This window comes from Lutjanus erythropterus, chromosome 16 (assembly GCF_056507025.1).
Source record: "Lutjanus erythropterus isolate fLutEry1 chromosome 16, fLutEry1.hap2, whole genome shotgun sequence".
NCBI lineage: Eukaryota > Metazoa > Chordata > Actinopteri > Lutjaniformes > Lutjanidae > Lutjanus > Lutjanus erythropterus.
Window position 1 is genome coordinate 13768426 of NC_139332.1, and position 25853 is coordinate 13794278.

The 25853-nt window shown below is 39.9% G+C and overlaps 1 protein-coding gene across 1 annotated transcript in view; it reads right to left on the bottom strand.

Annotated features, from left to right (window-relative positions):
• The window catches only part of col16a1 (collagen, type XVI, alpha 1), a 105724-nt gene that overhangs the window by 62718 nt on the left and 17153 nt on the right, over nucleotides 1–25853 (bottom strand). Inside the window, 5 exon segments of the mRNA XM_084738713.1 lie at nucleotides 4730–4810; nucleotides 6057–6338; nucleotides 6985–7108; nucleotides 17789–17906; nucleotides 17996–18064. Of these exon segments, the coding sequence (XP_084594839.1) occupies nucleotides 4730–4810; nucleotides 6057–6338; nucleotides 6985–7108; nucleotides 17789–17906; nucleotides 17996–18064 (674 nt within the window).

Here is a 25853-nt window from a genome sequence, read left to right on the forward strand (position 1 = left end):
TCATACTTTGTGCAGCTTGCACTGTAGCAACAAAAGGCTTGATACAACTTAACTTCTATCACATATTCAGTCATACATTCACATTCAAGCAGAATCAGGTGCTGTAGCATGTAGCTGCAGGGTTGAGCGGCAGTGTTGGGGTGTGCTGAGGATATAACAGCTGGGAAACAATTAGAAATTAATGTATTATTTCTCTAATTCACTGGCTTTCTGCTACCACAGCTCTCTCTCCCCATTCAGTCTGTAGCTTAATTGCCCAAAGCTGCGTGCCCTCTCCCTCTCAGACAAATAGACAAACCAAACCAAACTTCTTGGTGTTGCTATTTTATAGCATAAACTGCAAACCAGACTTAGACATTGAAGCTGGGTACACAACATAAACAAAGGACACAACTGTAGAATATAAAAGCTGGTGCTGGTGGAGTTAACGTAAGACTCATCTGGTGGACTGCAGACATCTGACCCGAAGTACTGAAGTAAAACATTTTTGCATTATTGTATATTTACTGTATATTTGTTGCAGCAGCAGCTGTGTGGGGGCGACTGTAGCTCTGTCAGTACGGACATGGCTTGTGAACTGGTGGGTGGACGCTTCAAGTCCAGCTCAAGCCGTGTGAAGAACCTTGGACTGGTAGCTGGAGAGATGCCAGGCAGTCGCATGCGTGTGCATGTGTGTGTATTTCAGGCTTTCTAAAAGAATTTCCCCATAATCCCCAACAAAGTTCTGATTGGAACAGTCATATTATGGCTGTATCTAAAACAGCCATGCTAGTGGCTCTGAGACTGGAGCTACATGCTAACATCAACAGGCTAACATTCTCATGGTGACAATGATAATATTTACCATGTTCTTAGTTTAGCATGTCAGTATGCTGCATTAGCATTTGCTAATTAGCATTAAACAAAAACTACAGCTGAGGCTGATGGAACCAAAGTGGTGAACAGACCGACCAATCAATATTAGCATCACTTTAGCCATGCAGCTAACATAGCTAAACATGGTACTCATCTAGAAATGGGTTCATTTAAAATGATCTCTTCTACTATAAACATATGTAATATTCATTATAATGACATCAATATTAATGGTATGTTGAAGAGAACCAAACAATCTGTAACACTGTGAAATTTAGCTAAAATTCCACATCTCAAAAATCTAATCTTCAACAGTGCAACATGTTTCTGTACCATGTAGGCTTCAGGGTTTCTGCAACAGCTTACACAAACTTAAGTTTAAGACCATTATGAATGCAAGTTAAGACCTTTTTCCACACTGGCAAAAAAAGTAGGAAGGCTAACGATTTTTAAGCATGGTTTTGATGTGACACTCATGTCAAGCTAATGTTAGCTTAGCTCATTAGGCTAATGCGACAAGGACAGAAACGGTGATGTAGCTAAAGACATAACGCTTGAATCAAGTTATTTCACATCTGAGCAATGACTTTTTGTCAGAACTGAAGGCTCTTCTAGTTTCTGTCCAGTCTGTGGATTTTCACTGCTAAAAAATTTCTATATTTATGGAGGATTTTTACTTTAATTTGTCATGTCATGTCCCTCAACAAATTATTACTGAGCTGCACAGTTGGCATTAGTAGTTACTGGCTCTATGCTGGCTTTTTTGCAGTTTTGTTACAGTGTTATCAATACCAATTAAAAAAAAAATGCCAACTAACTAACAAGGATACAAGGCAATTTATAATAAGACTGAGATAGATTTTGATGAAGATAATTTTAAACAGTTAAATACAGCATGAGAGAAGAAGCTGCTCTGTAATCTGGTTGTACAATAGTGGTTACTTCTGTATCTCTTGCCAAACAGCAGCAGCTTGGGCACATAATCCATCCATTTTTAATATCCTTCAAAATTGTATTTAAGAAATTTTAAAGACTTTTTAACGGCTTAATTCATATACTTGAGTTTTAGACTTTTTGAGGATTCACAGACACCCTGCATGTAACCTGATATGCAGCAGTCAGACTACAAGATCAGAGTGATTCACAACTATCAGTTCTACCTCTGTCCATTCTGTTTCTAGAAGGTGCAGCTTTCATGGTGTGTGAGCATGCAGGTGAGTTACACACTGCACACATGTTTCTCCACTTATTTCAAATTCTAGCACAACTTGGAGGGAGCCCTTTAGCACACATGCCTTGAGCAAAGGAGAAAAGATATCCTTCTCCAAGCCCCCTGATCAATTTTACAGCATTCAATCCTTCTTCCAGAGGACTCCACAGTCTACAAAAGTCTAAAGGGAACTTCTCACCCTACTTGTATCCCTCTCGTAAATTAATTTGGTAATGAAAAAGACACATATGCTTGCACGCACAGACATGTAAGCGCAGACACCCTGGAGAATTCTGACAAAAAGTTGGCTTAGCACAAAAATACCTTCAGCTTAAAAATAAATCCAAGAACTGGCTGTTTGCAGCTCTTCCCGTCACAACAATCACTTGCTCTGTTTTCGCCTGTCTAACAGAAGCATGCTGTTGTATTTAGGTCCAATGAATCTGTTTCCTATTTTTGATATTTTGACTGAAGCTTGCACACAATAACTGCACAAAAAAGAGGATAGACAAGAGAAAGGGAGAGAAACACGAAGAAAGAAACAGTGTAGAAAATTGTATTTCTGAGGCTGCAAAACAGAGCAAGCAGTAGTTTCAATTAGGCTTTTAGTCACACTTTAGGAGTACAAACAATATTAGCAACCACAGTTGGTGTGACATAACTGTACACAATGGAATTACCCTAAGCCCTCCTCAATTTGTATACATAATACCCCATGTTAAACAAAAGCCTCGGAAGAATATTTTGTTAACTAACATAATAAGACAGGCTTTTTCATATTTGTGGAGGCCTAACTTAAATAATTGACACAGTGCTAAAAAATACGAGCTTTTCCTGCATATGAACAACTAAGGTGGGGAGTTTTTTTCTGCTTTCCGACCACCTGACATGAGTTAGAAGAAAAAAAATTGAGCATAATGTATTATGAAGATAAAGCGTTGCTGATTAACAAGATTAAGCCCCCAGAGCAAATGCCAAGACTGTCTAGTGAGTTAAATCCTGATAAGGCAAACGCAGCTTTTCTTGCAGGTGTTGCACAAACACTTTCCAGTAAATAACTGCGGCTTCTTGTGAAGCAGCTGCCACAGGTGTTGAGCTCTAGTCACAGGGGTGAGTTTAACTGAGGTAAGAAGTTGCTCCAAAATATTTTTCAGTGGATCAGCTGGAGAGTGGCGGGTGTCGACTGACTGAAGATCTGCTGAGAGCCTGAAAATTCTAAAGAAATCCTTTTAGAGGTACAGGAAAGCCTTTCTCCAACTTTGGCCCATGTGGAGATTGCGGTTAGACTCGGGATGACAAGGGGCCCAACTGATCAAAATGGGCGCTCTTTGAGCCGACGTACTGAGAAACATCAGTACCACTGAAGAATCCACGCAAGACTCGCTGAATCTGAACCAGTTCCAGGACATCCGCAACTGAACATCCACACTGATCCTGTTAGTTTGATGTTTTAGGGGAAAAAAAACTGATTCACCTTCTGGTTGAGTTCATGGATCTTTTCATTTCACGTATTTCTTGTGTGGAAATTTAAGTCCCTTCTCTTACATTTTGTTAAAATACACTTCCACCTCTGCCTTTTTTAATGTTTTTGAACATTTCATCACGTTATTTGGCATGAGATACCGCTCTCATGTTTGTTCAATTTAAAGCTTCTCTGCAACTGGTTTACTTAGCCTGGCACAAAAAGTGGAAACAACAGGAAACATGTAGCCTGGCTCTGCCCAAAGGTAAAAATTATCTGCCAACCAGCACATCTGAAAGGTCACCAATTAACACAATGTATCTTATCTGGTTAATCCATGTAAAAATATGAGTGAAAATTTGACTTATTTTTGTCTGGGACCAGTTGCCAGGCAACCAGTGGAGACTGTAGGGGGTTAGTGCTTCTAGCCAGGAAATAATCCAGCACATTACCTCCCATCAGATGGCGAACTGTGTTTCTACACTCTGTTTTTGTATGAATTAAACAATGAGATGTAACACATTAATTGGTGCTGTACAGAGCTGCTTGCAGGTGGATTTTTGTGTTGTTACCTTCATGTCATCTGTAGCCAGAGCTAAACTTTTTCCTTGTTTCTAGTCTTTGTGCTTAGCTACTCTAGCTGACTGCTGACGGGACACTGATATGTAGGGCTGCACAATAAAAAAAACAAAACAAACAAACAAAAACATTATGTGGTTATTTTAACAGATACTATCATTATGATATGGTTCAAAATTAGTGGGAATGATTATTTTTGCGTCACAATTTTCATTTTCACTGGAAAAAATAAAATAAAATCAGGACGATGTGATTTGTTGGGGTCTATATCAAACAAGCATGTTTTCTTATATTTGGAGATCACAATTTTTGTAGGGCCAGGACATCTCTGCAGTACTACAGAACTTCATTACAATGCTATTTAATCTTTTTTTTTTTTTTTTTTACTTTATTAAAAATCAGCTTCTGAAACTTTGCTAATATTTAGATTAATTGTGCAGCCCTAGTGGTATCTATCTTCTCTTCTATCTGTCTGTCAGAAAGAAAATGAAATTATTTTCATCAAAAGGTTTACTTTTCCTTTAAATTTCATGATCAACAAAGTTTTACTTGTCTCTGTTCCACACACATTTGTTATAACTGTTAATCATTGTTTATCAGTTAGTAAGGATTGCCAGTCTCACCCGTGCCCCAGGTATCTCACAGCAGGCCTCCTGAATGGCGAGGGAGGGGTCACAGTACAGCATCACCTGCTGAATGTCCATCTAAGACAGAGAGGGAGAGGAAGAGATTGTAATGTATTAACATGCAGTTCTCCATAAGTCCTCTGGGTTGTTTATTTAATAATGCAAATACAATCTGAATGAGGCAGTAAACAAGGTTGAGAGCCAATTAATTTCTTATTTATATTAAGTATTAGGAAAGTACTTTGTCAGGAGATTTTAGATGCATGTGTGTGTGTGTGTGTGTGTGTGTGTGTGTGTGTGTGTGTGTGTGTGTGTGTGTGTGTGTGTGTGTGTGTGTGTGCATGTATGGACACTTCCTCCCCGTGCTAACAAAAGACCCTGCCTGCTTTGTAACTAGGCCAGTTAATTGATCGTCAAACTAAGTGTCTGGATTACTGGATCTATTCAGCGTTAATAGTTCTGGCTCACTACAGGCTCATTCTCCCAGGTAGTCGGCTCGCTTTTCTAATCAGGACTGAACGAGATTGCCTCACAGAAAACAGCACCTCAGGGGCACAGCCTATGGTATAAAACGCAAATAAAAACACACAAATGTGATTATACACGTCCATTGCATGGAGAGAATGAAGGATTTCAGTACCAAGGTAACACAATTCAAAGGGGTGTGCATAAGGCATTACACTGTCATAACCATGTCATGATATCTGTTATGAACATAAGTCTTTTTTTAAAGAATATATGACTGTTGTCATTAAGTGTCAATTATGCCATTTTTAATGCAATATACAATTTCCTGTACTACAGGTAGAGTGGTACCATTTGGACCTGTCATAAAGATGTTATTACATTTTATAAAGCTAGGGGTTAGCTGATGAACAGATAGCGGTTAGCTAGTTTATTTGTTGCTAAAATAGGCTAACTGCTGTCTGCTGTTATACGTAGTTGGCGCTGGCTAGTTAGCTTTGTTAGCTGTGGACCACCATCAGTCTCAGAGGCTCAGTAAAATATTTATGACACCTGTCATGACATGATTATGATAGTATAATGACATTCTTATGCACATGCCTTCAAATAAAGTGTTGCCGAAAGGCCTTTATGGGAGGTTGGTCCACTAAAATATTTTACTTTGTCTTGATACATGGAGAAATAAAGGTTGCCACACATTCAAACAGTAAGTTCAGATGACATTTACAAAACTTAACCGTGATCAAAAGCTCTTCAGTAGCCATTATGTGAAGTCACACACTGCATATTCACTCAAAAGCTCACAAAAATTCTCCTCTCATTTCGGCATTTACTCTCCCAGTTCTGCATAGATCCATACCTGCACAGGCCCAGCATCTGAAGCCCGAATGCCCAGCAGGGTGTGTCCGTCAGTGGGAACAACTCCACGGGGCTCCAGGGGTTTGGTCTCAATGGAGCCACAGTCCACGTGGAGGGAAGCAGCTCCGTTCTGCACGCTGAGGGCCACCTTGTGCCAGCGCAGATCCATCAGAGCCTCTACGCCCTCGCCGGTGAAAACGCAGCTCACCAGATCAGCTGCGGGGTCTTCCCCCCTGGAGCGCAGGGACAGGGTGCCATCGGGACCATTGAAGTCCACAGAGAGCTGAAGATGACGGGATGGGGTGGGATAAAAGTGATATATGAATATGTGTAAGTGCTAATTAAACACCAAACAACGTGTTCAACGTGCCAACGCGTAAGAATAATGTAATTGTCTGACTGGCATCAAAGAGTAATATGTACACACTGCTACCGCCTAACAAAGCTGTAGAACACAGTAGCAGAGATGAGGTAAAAGGGAAGACATATTAATTACACACACAAGCTGTACAGCCAATCAATCACTCCTAATGAGGCGACTTGGCCTCCATCCATCATACACATTGAGTATTTAAATCTGGCCTCAGACTCCTAGTGATTATGGGGACTCTGAGGGACTCTAGCGCTTCATCATGGAACACACATGAATAACAATGAAGGTGAATGAAAGAGGAGAGCAGGAGATGATCGAGGGAAGAGCGACGGAGAGGGACGGGGAGCGACGGACAGAATAAGAGAGGACAAAAGACGTGTGGAATGAAAGCGGGAGAGAGAATTGAAAAGGTGTCACGAGAGGAAGATAAATCGAAGGGGAGAAAGTGGATGACTATGCAAAAGAGCGATGAGAGACGGGAGGAATGAGTAGACAAAAGGTGCGATGAACAAAAGGTAAGACATGTAGGAAGAGAGAAACAGAGAGTGAGCCCCACCTGTGGGTATCCCTGCTGATCGGATATCTGGAAGAGGTAGACGGTGTCTCTCAGGGCGGCTTTCTTTAACGCCAGGGTGAAGATCAGGGTGAACTCCTCGGGCAGGCCATGAGGAAACACCTGACTGGAACAAAGACGTTCAGAAGGGTTAGGAATAAAATCACTCAATACGTGGCAGCTCTGAAATGATGAAACTAAGTACAGGAGCAAAGTTTACAGTGGAACTTCACCAACAATACAAACATTTCAATTTCCTAGTCACTGTGAAAACAGTTTGATATCATCATCAAATCTGAGAAAATATACCCTGATGATGGCTTGGGCTTGGAGACTGCAAATTAACAGCATCAGGCCTGTGTTACAAACCGGAACACAGAGTTTTAACAGAATGAGTACACCAGACAGAGGAGAGATGTGATGTGCGATTAGTGGATTATATGATTAAACATCACCACCCTTGCTAGTCAGCACCAGAAATATTAGTCCAATTTTTCAATCTTCATGTAAAATGCCAGGATGTTGTTATCAGCAAAGATGACAGCTCCAAAAGCAAGCATGGTTTGTCAGTATTCTGATGTAGACAATAAAAATTAAGTTGAATGTAGATTGTTTCAGAATAGTAAAGAAGTATTTCGTGAGTTATTGCCATGTTTTGAAGCGTAATGTAAAATGCTCACAATGCACAGTACAAAGCGCCACACATTTCAGCAGCATTTGTAATACAATTTGGTCACTGAAGAATGTGATTAACGGCTTCAGAACACTATTAATACAAGCAGTATTTATTCAGACAAGGTTTAACATTACCAAGTAATTAATTGAGCTCAATATTAACATTCTGAGTGTCTCTTTACCGTTAGACTAGTTGTCTAGTCAAAATTAAAATCTGTGTTTAATTGACAGGGAAATTAGTCACCAGGAACATCCCTAGCTATTAATGACACTGACCACCTATTAAAGGGGCCTGTTTTATTGCTGTCATAGCAACCCTAAATATAATACCCCGAGTGTTGTATGTGCAGATAAACAATGCTGGACAAGTATTTAAAAATGTAAGCAAATTACTATTTCTGAGTACCTTGGTCAACTTTCTCCTTTCCTTTCTGTTTCCTTTCCTGCCTTCAAATGTAGTCATGTTGTGAATTCACAATGTTGTGTACACAACTTGTCGTAAGTATGCATTCACCTGTTCCATGCTGGCAAGCTAGCTAATTATTGATGTAGATTAGCTAGCTATTGTTTTACTAACATTAGGTAACTTAAGATGTGATTGTGTTGCTTTAACAGGTTTTACCCATACTCATATTTGTCTTTTCAACATAGCCGAGCTCATAGCATATAAATACAAGAAACAGAAAAGTTTGCCAAGGTTCCACTGCTGGCTCTATTTTAACTGCAGTTTGTGCTTATTACGTGAACTTTTACTACGTGTCAAGAGAAATAGAAAAGAGGTCATTATTAGCCCCACTTTCTATGTTAATTTATACTGTTTACAAAGCTCATTATAAGAGGATAAGTCAGCTCAGTTTAAGTAAATTATTAATGTTTAAATACTCGCTGCTCCCAGCATTCTTTCAAGTGGACAGTCTGTTAAACCAAACTCCATTCTAAAAGCAGGTGTTTTATAGTAGGACATAATTTTATTTTAAAAACTTTAGTTACACCTTCACGAACACTCTTTTCTGATTCTCTTCAACCTACAGGCACAATCGGCACACGTCATTTACTCAGTAACATCATTAACTGACCTGTGATGAAGTGTTTGCAAAAATCGTACATGTATTGGCTCGCCTGGCACGACACAGCGGTTGTTGTCACTCATATATGTGGTTCATACCATTTTGCAGAATAGATGGGGGGGGGCATAAACAGAACCTGTTGTGTTTATGTGATATTTCAATGTGGACTTTTTAATATATATTTTCAAATACATAATTTATTTCAAAAATCATTTAATTGGGGGGGCAACTTCATGTTTTTTACAAGTGGGGTGGACATGTCCTGTCCATCCGCCCTGTCCTATATGGGATCTGCCCATGTATGTGTGTGAGACAAAAGTCACTCTGGGACATTATCTGTCTGTCTTCACATAGATGCACTTACACTACATTTAATGAAGCTTTTGACAAATTAAAACAGCTTTTGGGTTCAAATATCTTTTTATGATGTCCTCATGTGTGTGAGCATCTTTATATTCTACACGTTTTTTGCTGTTCCCCTTCTTGCTTGTCTCCCCACGTTGTGTGGCTGCATCCAGCAGTACAATGCACAGCCCGCTGTGTGTAACCCTCTGGCATTAATTTTCATAGCAGATACAGTCCGGCAAGCCTCATCCCTCAGTTTTGGTCAAGGGCATCTAAGTGCACAAATATATACACAAACACACACACACACACAGTCAGCGCATGGGTGTGTGTAGATGTATTGAGAGATGAAGGGTTCACAAACAAGCCCAGTGAAATGTATGCTCACTGAGATGGTGAACACTTTGAAATATTCTCTCTTGCTCTTTTTCTTTCTGCGCACACACACACACACACACACACACACACACACACACACACTCACACACACACATACACAGAATTGTTGATGCTGGCAGCTGGTTTCCCACTCCTAGAAGTGGGGTGACAGTGATTTATGACTGAGGGAAGATCCAAGGGAAAACAGCCAACTACAGGACGTCAAAACAAAGAGAGGATGAGTAGGAGAAAAGGTGAGGAAGAGAAAAGGTTGAACCTGAAGGCCGAGAGACAGAAAGAAAGACAACCAGAGATAGAGAGGGAGAGAAAACGACACTGACAGACCAAGAAATTCTGCTTATAACATATGTTTAAGTTCTACGAACCTTTTTTGGTATAACTTTTTTTAAAGGTTCCACCAGGAGACCTTTCAAAGGGTTCTACACCAAACCCAAAGGATAATGCCAGACTTATGTTCATCTATGGAAGGTTGGTGGAAAAAGCCCCAAGGAGAACCCTTTTTCATTCCTGGTAGAGCCTGTTATAAAGTAATCAATCCACCCAGAACCCTGTTTGGGGGTTACATTTAAAACTTTTCCACCTTCTGAAGGTGCTAACAAGAACCTACCCAGCGGTTTCTCCCAAAAACAACATTTTATATTCCAAGTTTTTCATCGAGAACTCACCCACAGTGATCTACCCAGAACTTTTCTATATTCCAAAAGTTTCATCAAGAACCCACCCCAGGCGCTCTACTGAGAACTCGCTTGTATTCCAAGGGTTTTATCTCAAACCCACCTATGGGGTACTATTGAGAACCCTTTTACATTCCAAGGAACACTCTGGGTTTCACCTGTAACCCTACAATCATCAATCTATGTTACAATCACAATGTTTACATTTAGTAAACACTTCTTAATACCCATGATTTTAACAAATCTTGAATAACTGTTTCTTCCAAAAAGGGTTCTTTGGGTGAAAAGGGTTCTTAATGTATTATAAAGAACCCTTGATGAACCCTTCCTTCAAAAAATGGCTCTTTGAGAAACCTTTTTGTCTAAAAGTGTATGAAAATGGATTAAGTTTGCTAACAACTAATCTGCAGAAAAATTGTGCAAGTAGATAATATGAAGACGTAAAGTGTGTGTGTGTGTGTGTGTGCACAAAAGAGAGACAGACAGTGTATAGAGACAGACAGACGGACATCAATGTTGAGAATAGAGTTGTTTTGCTGTCGATTAGTGACATGAGCTGCAGGGCACAAAACCACTCACAAACTATTGACTTTTAAGTTGGAAGTGCCTCACCTCGGCCAATTTCATTCAGTCCTGGAAAAGAACACATAAACCCCATAGACACACACCTACATACACAAACATGCAACGGGGAGATAAATCACTCAGTATGGGCCAGACAGATTCAGATCTAGCCTCTTCCAACTCTGAGAGAAAGTTACTTCTGCTTCTCTTGTTTTTTTGTTTTTTTTTAAGGAGAAAGATAGAAGAAAGTCAGTGCAAGCCCAGAGAGACACAGGGGAAGAGGGGAAGAGAAAATCTAATGTTGAAAAAGCAGATCTCTGGTTTAAGATGGGAATATCACCTGGAGAGGTATATAGGCACCCTTATACTGGGTTCTAACTGTGCTGGAATCAGTTGCTTTCAGTGGAGAGGGTTTCTATCCCTGTAAGAATTAAAAACACCTGACTGATAGGAATTTTAAACAGCTCGAAGCAAAGACATAAAAGAAAGAACATAGAGTTTTGACGAGATATAGTGGCCAAATGTTGTTGCACGTTGCAGTTGTTTTCCCTATGGCTATTCTCTATTTTATGTTATTTTTTAAGAACAATATGTACACAACTTTGGAAGAAAATAAACTGTGCAGACAGACAGCTCATACTGTACCCTGACAACTAATGTAAAATGTGGACTTTGGGTATGGGAACTTATGAACTGCTGATGATGCCCCACTATGGTTCATTTCACCATTATCAGCACTGACCCAAGCCTTTTTGGGCCCTAAGCAGACTTTTATTAACTTGTCAAAAAACAAGGCTAGTCTATAGGCATGCTAGTGGCTATGTGAGACTATACTTAGGCAGAGTGTTGCTTTGAGCTAAATGCTAATATCAACATGCTAGCAGCTATCTGAGACTATACTGAGGCAAAGTGTTGCTTTGAGCTAAATGCTAATATCAACATGCTAACAGCTATGTGAGACTATACTTAAGTAGAGAGTTGCTTTTAGCTTAAGGCTACTACCAGCTTGCTAACATGCTCACAATGAACATGCTGATGTATATTAGCATGCTAATATTTGCTAATAGACGTTTTCACAGCAGCCATTTTGACACTTGATATATAGTATAAGGCGAAACAGGTGTTTCCAATGATGCTAATTAAGGTTCAGCTATAGCACTGTTAGCAGCAGTGCGCCATTACAGTGTTACAAACGAAAAGGTCTGTGTTGCATCAGTCCCCTGGGTCTAACGGTGAGGCACAGCTCCCAAATGCAGTTTGAATATTTTTGTTTTTTCTGCGACTAACAAATAAAAAGAAAAAAACTTGGTCAACTAAGACTCTTCTCACTGACTTATTTTTGTTGTTGTTATTACTATGGTATTAGGGTCCAGCCTTGTTATTTAGTATCATGGATAAAACCTGTGTTTACCTTACTTTTCATATCGATATGGCTGTGATCGATGTACAGTATTAGTTAGAAATGTAATGTCCTATAATTCAGGCATTCCTGAGATGCCAACAAAGTTTGGACCAAAGTAGTGGAACAACTACTCAAGTGACCAAACTGCCATCCCTGGAGCCCTGTCCATAGCATGTATAAAAATATGTCAGCATCAGTCAGATTAGCAATCATTCCCCATCTGCAGATGCAAGCTGAAATATGTTTGTAAAAAGTATATAAACCTGTCCTCACTGACTCATAACCTTAATGTTCCTTCTGCTCTCTAAAAATAAAATCACTATTCTGCTCATTAGCTTTTCTCTTATTCACCTCCCACAAGTTTGTACCAGTGCCCTTTACCTCTGGACTCTTTATCTTTGGTTGCTCAGAATTTTGTTGATCTTGTGTTTAAAAAAGCAGGGGCAGGCAGTTTATTTTTGGAGGCATTGGGTAAAAGATCCATACCTTTCAGCATAATGTGATTCAAGTTGTCTGAGGGAAATCTAGACATCTGCTCCTTCTCTTGGCTCTGTTTTCAGCTGAGTCAATCACAGGTTGGTAGCCGATTGTTGAATATCTGACAACTTGAGAATCAGACTCAGCAATCAACTACTTTAATCAGAATCCTTCACTGTACCTTTAATAGTAATAAATTCAACAATTGTACTTAATCAGATGAGCAGCAAAATGCTAAATAAATAAACAAACTGTACCACTTTTATGTGATAATAAGAGATAAATTCATTAATGCATTTCATTTCTGTCATAAATAGCTGTGATCTTGGATTCGCGCCATAATATCACAAAATTGCTTCCTCTCTCTCCTTCACACCATCGCCGCATAAAAGAAACAGGCCCAAAGCAATCAAATCATATTTTGCTGAAATTAAAATGCATGTGACCAGCTGTGACTGGTGCCCATTTCACTGTCAGCAAACAACTGAAAGAGGCGACAGACAAGTAGCTTCATCTGGCTGTCACTCATCTGCGTTAGCTTGGATTAACTGAATGGATTAGCCTCTGATACAAAGCAAAACGCTGCTTTCCAATTACTGTACACACGCCTCACACTTCAGTCAGCCTCACCGGCAATGAATTAAAAAGCTGCTCAAGTGACAGGCAGCCCGTGCTGGATGGATGCCGTCTATTATACCGTTTCAGAAATACAGTATAAATTCTGGGGCTGGAAAAGATGCTGCAACTGCATGATACTTCATTCTGTCCTTCTCACATGCTTACATTCTGACTTCATATACATATATTGTAACTTTCACATATACTTGACACTCACATGCATGTATTTTGTCTCATCTTTATTGTTATCCAGCACTCTTTCTGCCAGAAAGCCTTTCCAACATGTGCTTAACAGTTTCAAGCCATGATATTTTCCTAAACCTATCCAAGTTGTTTTGTTGCCTAAACCTAACAAAACTGCAACAGAAAAGTGAAACAAATAAAGGTGAAACTGGCAATAAGTCAACCAAGTCTAAAAATGTCACTTAAAAGACATCATCTTGGACTCTGAATCATTATTTTCCGACATTTTATAGACATTGCAGCCCTGGATTAACGTGAAAATCAACTTCATTCTTTATTAAACTATACTACTAAACACTAAAAAATAAAATACTTTTTCAGGAGCAAGTAATAATTGACATTGGGAAGGTAGATTTCTGTCCCAGTTGTCCAACTGGGCAAGTGAAAAAAAAGAAACATTTATATTGAACCTGGACATGGGAGTCAAACCCCTGTCTCCTGTGTGGAAGTCCTGTGCTTAAGCCATTCATCTACCATAACCTTATCTGGGTGGGAATTTTGCCGCACTTTATGTCAGCTGGCTTCCTAAAGCCTTTCTACCTGAGAGCTCTTTCTGGCTAAAAGCATTTTGGATTTTGTGCAAGAACAATAGTTCACCCAAAAATGAAAATTCACTCAATATCTACTCACCCCTGTGCTGATGTGAGGATGGGTGAAGATCTCCAGTTCACAAAACACTCCCAGAGTTTCAGCGAAAAACAGCGTTGCAGCCAAATCCAGTACAACTGAAGTTAACTGTGACCAATTTTAAAATGTAAAAAAGGAACACACAAAAAAACCCACAAAATGTCTCCATACTGCTCGTGTGGTGTAATCCAAGTGTCTGTCAGCTGCAACATTAAAGTTTTACCCAAAAAGACGACATTTACACCATGTTTTTAACCTAAATGACACCTGTAGCATCAGCACAGGGGTGAGAAGATACTGAGTGAATTTTCATTTTTGGGTGAACTATCGCTTTAAAGAGGAAAGTTAAGAGAAACATAACTTAAACTGCTGAGCGACTGATCCTATGTGTTTGCACCTTTGTTGTGAAAGCATGTTGTACATTTACACCTTAATGTGGTCTGAAACCCACTGAAACTGGGTCTTAAAGAGTCTTTGTTTTCTAGGATAATGTAGTCCAGATTTGATTCAGTCTGAGTTTAGTTGTTGTTTAATCTAGACCTAGTCCGATGTGGACTAGACATGGACCAAATTCTGAACTCACCCTTTTTGTCATTTTCCTAAACAGAATAAAGGTTTCACTCAGAAGGAAATCCCTTTCTGGCAGAAAGCCTATGATAACGTCCAGAAAGCCCTTGGCCAGAAAGGGCTTTCTGGTAGAAAGTCAAATGACATAAAGAGTGACCCACAGGAAGCCGGTATGAATGGGTTAAACATATGACTTCCACCCAGGAAACTTAAGTTTGACTACCAAGTGAAGCTTTCTGTTGACTTAGTTGACTTATTATCAGTTTTTTAATTATTAGTGCCAGTTTTCTGTTTTCTGGCAACAAAACTGCTTGATTATGTTTATGAAAAGATCATGGGGTTAGAACAGATCATTACCACATGTTAGGACGGTTCTCTGGCAGGAAGCCCTGAGGGCTTCCCTCTCCCATGTGCTGCATCTCAGCAAAGATGAGAGAAAATACATGCTTTTGACTGCCAAGTATATACACATGTGGTAGAGACAATACATGTATGTGGATGAAAAATTTATGTGAGACGGCCAAAATGAATTATGGCTTGTTTGGCCCCTTATACAACTGCACACACACACACACATGCTCACTATCATACACAAGTATAAATGCTGAGTGCACACACACACACTCATACTGCTACTGAAAGAAAAAGCCATAGAACAAGCCTGGGGGTTGTTCTGATGCATTCACTTATTGCCTGGATTTAAACCTTTAACCCTCCTGTTCCCTCACTGCTACATCGCTTCATTGCCCATCTGTTCTCCGCCTCCACTTTTCTCTTCTAAATGCCTGAAACCCTTCCATGCAACACAATTTAAGCAGGCAAAAGTAAAAAAAAGAAAAAAATTAAAAGCAAATAATTAACCAAAGGGAACATTATGACTGATGCTGATAGGCAGTGTTCTCTGATTCTATCTGCTTTTTGGTGAGGCAAGAAAGCAAAAAGGAGAAAAAGAAAAACCCAAACTTCTCCTCTGATTCAGTTTAGTCATTTTGAGGAACAACACAGAGCAGACAGTGAGTTCTATGTATAGAGAGGAGCTGAATGAAAGGCGGCCGACAGGCAGGGCTGATGTGCAAACATTGATTATTCTCTGTCTGAGTTAAAAAGAAGTCACCCAGGTAGCATTCTTCACTGACAAAACTGTCAGCAAAGCTCTCGATGGCATCAAAATTTCAATAAACGCTGCACCATAACAAAATCCCAAACCAGCAGCACAGAAGAGATAGAGAATGGTGCTCCCGTCCTTTCTCTGTATGGTTAGAGGCAAAACAAAAACATCTTGGATTTTCCTCTTTGGCTCCAAACACACTGATTTCCTGAGAAGTGACAGTTTTTTTGGTTTTTCTTCCCCCTTTTTTTCATAAGGACAACTACTCTCTAAGCCTGTGACAAACAATATATGTGACACTTTTAGAACAAAATGTCTCTACCCGAAAAAAGAGTGTTTTGTAGACAGATTTATCGGCCCTTCAAGCAAGCGGAGCTCACAGTGCTGGACAGAGTGATAAAATACTCTAGGCTGACCCAATTGGCAAGTTCTGAAAAAGTGCTTTATCGGTGGGTAGAGAGGGGCTCAGCTGTCTGAAAACCAGCTATAATTCGCAAGAACTGGAAAAGAAAAAATAAAAGGGGTGAAAAACAGCCAGCACGTAACCCTAATAAGCACTTGTCACGCAATTCCAAACACAATCTACACTCAACTACTGTGTAATAACAACATGAAAACCCGGGAAAGCATAATTAAACCATGTCAAGCTGCAAAGCCATGTTGTGCAAGGAAGCCGTGCTCTGTTGGATTTTATGGCTGCAGGTCTCTCCGCCCAGAAACAAGTTCAGAACACGCTCAGGCTCTCAAACACAGCTATTAAATTCATACCCTTGTAACTTTTTTAAAAATGTTTTTAGCGGCAACTGTATCATGTCAGCTAATTATCATCACTCCTGTAGTTTATGCTCAAGCAAATAAGCCAGGCATTTCATATGAAAACTACTTACAATGAGTACATGCGGTCACAAACGGAAAACCAAAAAGACTGTTACAGTTCAGCTTTACAAGCCAGTGTCAGTGGTGAGGGAAATGAAGTGGTTTTTCTGGAAATGTGATCAGAGATTGACCCACGGTGCGTGCTTTGCCAAACTTTTCACACAACAGCCACTGGACAGCGCTGACATGTTGAGTGCAGGTTCAGAGGCTGATTGGCCGTAGGGTGTTCAGTCTCTCTGCCTTTGTTCAGACATGGCATGAAAAGCTCCAGCCTGGATCCAGCAGAAAATTCACTTTATTTCACTTCCCGTAAAACATTCTGCACCACCTAAAGCCGTGCATGATGTGTTTGTGTCAGATGTGTTTTGTCTGCAGGTGCACTCCTAGAAATAAGGGTTCCGAAAGGGCTCCTCCTGTAGAGCGGAGGTTCCAGCCTGGACCATTTGCTTCTGAAGAACATTTTAAGCAAGGGTTCATCAAGTGTTCTTTGTAAGACTAAAGGTTCTATCAAAAACCATTTTCATTAAAAGCAGCCCTTTTGAAAGAAAGAGTTATTCAAGGATTACAACAATTCTTGGAGAACTCTTTTATCAAGGGTTCTTTGTACCATAATAAAAAAGAGTTCTTGTTAGAACCTCCTGTGTAGGTTCTAGTTAAAATCCCTGGAATATAAAAAGGTTCTTGGAAGAGCCCACTGGCTGGGTCCTTGGTTAAAACCTTTGGAAAATAAAAGAGTTCTCAGTAGAACCCCCTGGCCAGGTTCTAGATAAAGCCATTGAAATATAAAAGGGTTTTCAGTAGAACTTCCTGGGCAGGTTCAAGGTAGAACCTTGGAATATAAAAAGGGTGGGTTCTCATAAGCACCTTTATATGGTGGAAAGGTTCTGGATAGAACCCCCAGAGAGCCATCTGGGTGGTTTAACCTGTCATAAGGGGTTCTGGATGAAACCTTTCATAGTTGAGTCTCAGTTTAATGTTGGGTTTTAGATAAAACCATCTGAAAAGGTTCCAAATTAAACCTTTATACAAGTTTATACTGGGAACCAACAAGGGTCCTTCTATAGGCACAAGCCAAAGAACCTTTTATAATTCTAGCTGACATTCTTTATTATTAAGAGTGTTCTGTAAAAAAGACTGAAGTGAGTGACATGTATTGTGGACTTACTCCGTGGGGCGTAGGAGTGCAGTCTTGCCCAGACGGAGGATGACGGGTCCCCGGGGGTTGCGGATTTTCTTGACATCTTGACTCTTGAGCAGGGAGAATCGCCTCACCAGATTAAAACCTGACAATAAATGGTGTACATCAGCACCCACATACAGAAAACTCAAAGAAGAAATGTGTCTGTTCGAGTATTTGAGCTTGTCTTTTCACCGGTGATGTTGTGCCGGGCCGTCTGAGGAAACTTCCATTCATCCACTTGTATGGATGGGCATTGTGCATCTGTGGAGACAAAGAAAAAAGAATCAAAAAAGTCAAAAAAAAGTAAGTGTGTAAACAGCAAAAAAACCTGAAATGTAAGCTTTCATTGGATGTCAGTTAGTCTCTGGAGAAGTAGTCCCAAATATAACACTTAATACTGGATAAAATGGACAGACCTTGCGTGAGAGAGAACAAGCAACTTCAAACATGCATTTGAGAGTAACAGAAATATTGATCTGGAAGAAAGAGAGAGGGAGAGTCAAAAAAAGAGTGTACAACACAGAGAGTGAGATGAAATGAGGGCAAAGCTGTGCAGAGAGGAACACAGCCTGGTCTGACAGGTTGTCTAGCACCAAGCTTGTCTGTCGTGGTAGCCTCTGTTTGATGGATATGTTCTCACCCTGTCGGGGGAGGTTACAGAGAAAAGTGTTGCCTGTCAGAACGAGGGGGGGAGATGTGAGACGTGTAGAAAAAAAAACAGGGCTAGTACAGGTAGACACGGATCCTGTGAATCACTGTGATCCGCAGTTAATTGATCTCTTTGGGGCCAAGGACCGAGGCCCCGAGGCAGACGTTCTACAGGGCACAGTGTTTCAAAAACTTTTTTTTTTTTGTTCTGACTGCAGAGAATCTGGAAGCAGGTGTTGCCCTGTGTTAACCAAAAATAAAACCCAATCATTTTCTCTGAGCAGTGCTCCTGTCAGTAACATTCTAAATCATTAATGTGTGAGCTGAAGGTTAGATATTTTAATTTAACCTCATTCAATGCCCCTATTTCACACCTCACACTGAAGCGATGTCCATCTGGACCGGATGAAAGTGATTTTCTGCAGAGTTTGAAGGATAATGTCTTTTTTTTTAATACCTGAATCAAAAACATAAAAGTTAACAGGAAAAGTCTAGCTTACACTGCATATTCATCTGCTCTAATGTAAGCTGCAAATGTTAGCATGCCCAGCAGGGGCGTATCTATGTTCTCAGGGTCCTAAGTTCGATGCCAATCCTAAACCCTAACCCTACCCCACTGTATGCAATATAAAGCTGAGGAACATAGGACCCTTCATCATGCCCCCATTTTGTACCATATAAATCTTGGGAACATATACCCTGGGAACATAGGACCCTGACAACACAGGACCAGAGAAACATTAGACCACTGCCTGACTAACTAGCAACCTAAAATAGTAACCCAGAGTCATTTTCAAAGGCAGGGAACATGTCTTTAATTAACTATATCATTATATGAGGTACTGTACCTGATTTGCATCCATTGTGCTAATATATCAGTATTTAGAGTCATGATAGCGGCCCATTCTGCTCTTTATTTGATTTGGGGAAGTTAACACTCCAACACCTCCAGCTTAACCTTGTGTTGGAGAGTTTAACACACTGGATATTCCTCATACTCTCATCGGCCTTTTCTCATGTACAAGTGAAACATAATGAAGCCCGCAAAATTTCAAACATTCATGCATTTACATCCTGTTTTGAGTTTTGTTTTTTTTTTTCAAGAACAGGCTAATTTATCTTTGCTAAGTTGGATTCACATTAATCTAACTTTGAAGACTTTCTAAGGGCTGCAGACCCCTTGGTTGAACACCTATGGGCTATATGAGAAGTGTGCTTTTGTTTACCTCTGTTAGAAATCAGAGACCTGTCATTTAAAAAGAACAACCCTAAATTTTGAGTGGTAAATTGCTATAGTTATTATTTGTTTAAATAATTATTGTAAATTGCATATTTACTTTGCAAGAACAGAGAGCTTGACAGGCATAGCAAAAGTAACTAAGAAGGATGGGGCTTAGCTAACGATTAATTATGTAAGCAGGACTAAACCTAAAGATTAGGTGCTAATTCAGATGTAGGATTAGTTTGAAGGTCATTGATTGTTGGTATTAAAGAGAAGAAGACAAAAGCCTGAAGAAAAAAGCTCTCTTTCTTCGACATGGAATATAATAATGCACTTCAAACAAAATTAATGTTTTTGTGTCTCCAAGTTTTATGAATTCTGTGTGATAAAGTTGTTGAGAGCGTCTTTTTGATGAAACAGTAAGTGCGCCGCATGGGGTTGCCTTGAAGCATGCAACGGCAGCACACTGCCTGTGTTTCCAAGCACAATTTCACTTTAACCAGGCTGGAAGTCACATCAAAACAAGGAAAGAGCCTAATATAAAATAATAACATCCAACTGACTTTAATTAAGAGTTAGGAATTTAATTTCACGCAAGCCAGCTCAAGAAAAAAATTAAATCACATTTAGCGCTTCATCACCTATTATCAAGTTCATCGTTTGACACCCTGCAGCTTCTGCTCGTCTCAGTTTAAAAAAAACACAAAAGGCAGTTTGAAAACACAGCACATTTCAGCCTCTCTGCCTGCACAGTGTGTCAGTCTCTTATTACTGTCGAACAGAACAAATCAAGGTGTGGAAAAGAGATGTCAAACAGTGGTGTTGTGGGATGCCGAAAGAGACTTGAGATGTAAAGTCAAAGAAATTTCACCAATTGAATGTGACTTCTGAACAAAGTAAGAGACACAGTGAAGAGTACAAGCAGAGATGGGAAGTACAGACACTTAGGTCATATGCTGAACAGGATTTTTCAGGTACTTGAGAATTACTTTCTACGTTTTAACACACACATCCTTACTTTCTACACCTTACATTTTCCAAACAGACTAACAGGCTCATTAGTTTTAAAGCATTTGACAAAAATTACAGAAAAGAAGCAAACAATGTAAAAGACGCAAGACAACAAAAATGATGTAAGAAGACAAAACTACGTACAAAGATGTAACAAAATGAAAACAGACAGAAAACAGAAAAGACACAACAGGATGAAACTATGTATAAGACATAAGCAGATGAAAAATGACACAATACAAAAGACGAAAATGAAATAACAAGACAAAACTATGTAAAACCCGTAATAAAATGAAAAATGATATAAAAGACAACAAGACAAAAACTATGTAAAAGATGTAATAAGTTAAAAACAACATAAAAGATGTATTAAGATAAAAAAAACAATACAATCATACGAAAATGGCAAGAGAGAGACTCACCTGTGGAGAAAAGGTGAGGTTCAGTTATCTTTGCAGAGAAGGGACACTTTATATTTTCATACTTTCAGTACATTTCAGGGCCTGTATTTTCTCACTTGAGTAAAGAAGCTGAATCAGTACTTCTACTTTTACTGGAGTATTTTTTACAGAAGTATCTGAACTTCTACTTGAGGAAAGAATGTGTGTACTTTTGCCATCTCTGAGTACAGGAAATATCATGCACAAGTTCTGAGCCCTATCTTACAGCCTTTTTTCTCTCTCTCTCTTACAATCAAACACACTGTATTTATAACTTGACTGGTCCATCCTGAAACCTTATCTGCTAACTCAGCACAAACTACACTCTGCAGCCTCACAGAGACACTGCAGCCTTTTAAAAACACATACATATTCACACACATACACCGAGAGCTTCCCCTCACATCTCCCGTCGCAGGTTTTTTGAAGTCAAGAGATGGTAAGATCTACCTTTCCTCGCCGTTTACTCTTTCCTTCTTTTTTGTTGTTCATCACCGCCCCATTTTCATCAGACAGAGTCGAGATGAAGGCTTTGTCAGGAGTAATACTGGCTGGAGGGCAGCAGAATGAAACGTTAGGTAACAGAGGAGAGGAGAAGGTGGAGAGAGGATGAAGACACAGGAGAGCAGAGACGATGGGGGGAAGTGAGGGTATCAGATGTGAGAGAGATGTGGCTTGACAAAAAGCAACTTGCCCTTATCACCCAAACTAGCACTCTAAAGGTTTTTTTTTCTCTTTTCTGAGGTGATGTTAAAGGGATACTTTGGATTATTTGAAATGGGTTGTATGAGGTACTTATCCATAGTTAGCGTATAGCCTACAGTAGATGGTGGTCGGCACACCCCGACATTGGAGAAGCAAAGAGGAGATCCAGAATGGAAGCTAAGCGGTGACTTGCTGTGGACAGGGTCATAAATCAGTTTGTGTGTGTGCTATATTTAGATTATTTTTCTCTGCTTTAAAATGCCAGCAGGCAGTCTTTTCTGACCAACAACTGCCATTACATATAAACCAAATATCACGCTCTCCAAACCAACCAAACTCCATAGTTAAAATCAGTAATTTTACATTTCAGAACACATCTACCACTTCCTCAATCAATTATTTAGTGTTATTTTGTGACTTCATACTAATTTGATTTCGCCAAAGTCACAGAATAACACAAAAAAACTATAGACTGAGGCAATGATAGACCTGCAACTCTTGTGTTCTGTGAGATAAATTTACTGTTTGGTTGGTTTGGATAGAGTGATATTTGGCTTATATAACTAAGCTGTCTGACAGTAAAGTGGCGAAAATATTCTAAATACAGCATTCACTTAAACTGATATATATATTTAGGTAGACCTTTTGTAGGTGGCTAAAATACCTTGTGTTGCTGACCCTGTCCACAGCAATTCATTGCTTAGCTTCTGAGCTGGTGCCCTTTTCTGTTTCTCCAAACTGTGCACATGCCCACCAGCATCTACTACAGGTGATAAACTATCGATAAGTACCTCATGTAACCCCACTTCAAATGATCTAAGCTATCCCTTTAAGACTGGCTGATTGTAGGACTTCTAGCCTAAAACAAATATTTTTTAATGTAAAGACTGTGCTGTCTCCCCTGTGGCTGGATTACAACATCTCAGATTTAACTTTTCCAGTTAGTGATGAACATAACATGACTTGGGTCAACTTTCATTAGTCTGAGCTGTATTTTAGCCTGTTAATTAACTAAACAACCTACAACTTAGCTGTGCCGTACACTGACAGTGTTAAAATAGCATCCAATTGCACACACGTTACAAAGGCGTTAACTTGCCAACTTGAAGCTTCGGCATGCCAACATATAACAGATAATGAATAATAAATTTGACAGAGGTTGATAAGAGCTAACGCTAACAAAGTACACTTGACCTTCCCTCCCACACATACTGTCTCAACAACTGAAAAAAGGATGTCAGATGCTGTTACCTGAACCACACACTGACATCAGCCACTGAGACTCAAACATCAAATAGCACAACACCAAGGAGTTGAGAAAACGTTGACTGTATGCAAATGTGTGCTGATGTGCGATACTGACAAACAATAGCTTCTGACCTGCTCCATTATGTATAGAAACTAATTAGAAGAAAACTCATTATTGATCCCAATAGTTGAAGATATCATTTTGAACCTAGATTAATGAATACTCCAAGCTGCAAATACATTGACATAGTATCATCTTACATACAGCTGATATAGCAATGTGTGAGCAATAGCTGTCTATGTACAAATCCAACAAACACAAAGCAACACACAGCATAAATCTGGAATCATCTTTCTGGCCACCTGATGAATATCAGTCTAGTCTATCTCTGTTTTGGTCAAGCTTGTCACAAGGGTTGACTGATGTCTACCAAACTGGTACCAAATATCAGCTGTAATCATGGCCACTTTGACAGCAACCTCACTCAGACAGCCAAAGACACAGTCAGGCATTGCAGTGATTGGGGTGTGTGTTTATTTGTGCTTCTAGCATAACCACTGTAAAACAATCGAGAAATAATGTTTAATTTCTCTGAACTTTCTTGCTACAAACTGTCCCTGTCCTTATTCAGTCCATATCTTGCATGACCACAGCTGTACACACTCTTTCTGTAATAAAGAATAAACTGCTTACACAAAAGAAACACCAAGCATTGCAAGACAGAACACACAAAATACAAGTGACTTGGCTAGCTGGGGAAGCTAGCAAAGCATGTACCCCACAAAACACTACGAGCAGTCTAGCCTGCCCCTGCAGTAACACTTGGTTTCATAATGTTAGTGCGATGACTAGCAGCTCCATTTTATTTTCCCTCCCATGTCAAAAAAGGAATGAAACTCCTGCCTTACAGCAACTCTGACGGGACACACACCTCAAATACATAAAGGTTTTAAATCACGATGTTATGATGGTAGAGGGCTCAGTGGTCCATGACTGTCAGTCATCATAACCTAATCAGTTATTAATACAAAAATATTGATTAGTGCAGCTTTATTAGGCTGAGGGGACATACATTTGAAAAATTCCTGGAAACAGCTTGCTCAGGAATTGAACTTTTTTGCTGCTGCCAGTATGGTGGCAACGTAGGAAACAAATTCACAAATTTGAGTTGAGTATGTAAATTACAAGTTGAGCTGAGAGGCTGAGCTAAGCCGCAGCCTCAACCGAAGAATCTGAGAATAAAGCCTGATGATGTAAAGGTGAGCTTCAAAAGCTGAGGCTGAGATGTTCTATGGTGGTCACTGTAATCACAGCCTTAAAATAACAGACAATCAAGAGATCTCACCACCTACCAATCATGTGGGGATTTCTAAATACAAGGAAGGTGCCTGAACAGTGGCAAGTACAACCACTAAAAACCCTGCACCCCTTACATTTTTTCAGATACACTCCTTACCCTAAAGTCTTTGGATTGGTTCGGCAGTTGAGGATTTTCTTAAACTCTATAATTGTTTCCACTCAGTCTTAGCAGTGAAAGCTGGGAGACTGTCCTCAGTCTCCAAGTGTTTAGAGTCTGACTTGTGAGTATAATGTATTCAAAACCTAATGCACAAAGTTTGACAGCTTAGTTTAGACTCTGTTCTCCACCGCTCTGACAGTAAAGGACAGGTTATGTACTGTGTGTTCTGCATTTGCATATATGTAAATCACACTGGTAAACAACTTTAAAACACTTATTACCACATTTGAAGCTGTGCGGCAAGTTAAATGCTGTTTTTATTTAGCATTAGACCTTTGCTCAGGCTCACGGGAGGAACAGGCTGTTTCTACATAACTCAGAGGATGGATGATAGTTTAGTGGACTGGTGCGTACTCGGGCACTTTGGCAGTTTGGCAGAGGACACACTGCAGAACTTGAACCCCATTTCCTCTCAAGCTGTGATCAAAGGAAAGCATTTGCTTGTTGACAAGCTAATTAGCACATAGTATGAGTGCCACTCCAGGATCCCGCTAGTAGCTGCATGTAGCCTTAAAGAGATTGGATGGTGTTGGCTGGGTTCACTTCCTCTTTGATGGGTTGTGTTTGAGTCTTGCCAAAGCAGGTAATGATACTACACTGGCAGTCATGCAGCACACTGCTGTGAGTGTTCCCCCAAGTCTGCACCTTGCCAAAGATAAAAATTCAGGACATTTTAGGTCTTTAGAAGAGTGAAGTGCAGCTTTTTGATGTATATAGACTTACACTTATATTGGAGGCTGAACAAGTAAAAGGCATCAGACAAGGACAAACCCGGAAGATTTGATTTTTGTAAATGCACCAATGTACAGAAAGTTAAGGAACTCAAATACAACTTTGAGTAGACAAAACCTGCCACTCAGGCATTCATTATAACAAAGAATAACACGTGTTTACAGCGCCAATTCCACTCTAGCTTAGCTACTCTCAACCAGCAGACTGTAGCCCTCTGCTGGGACTCAGAGCACCATCCAGAGAGCCACGGAGTGAGGTTGGACGATATGACGGATATGTCATATATGATATATATATCATATATGACGATATGTCCGTCCACCATCAGTGTATTGAGGAGAACCACAGGGAGCCCACTGGTAGTAATCTGGCAATACCACTCACCACATTAGTGCAACAGTTAGTGGCAGTCTTAAGATTTTTAAGAAGATTTTGGCTATAATGCCCACACCTAACCTGGAGGCAGTGGTACTGCATCTGTGGTAGCTGGCTATTGAACCTTATAATAGTCCAACCTCATCGTG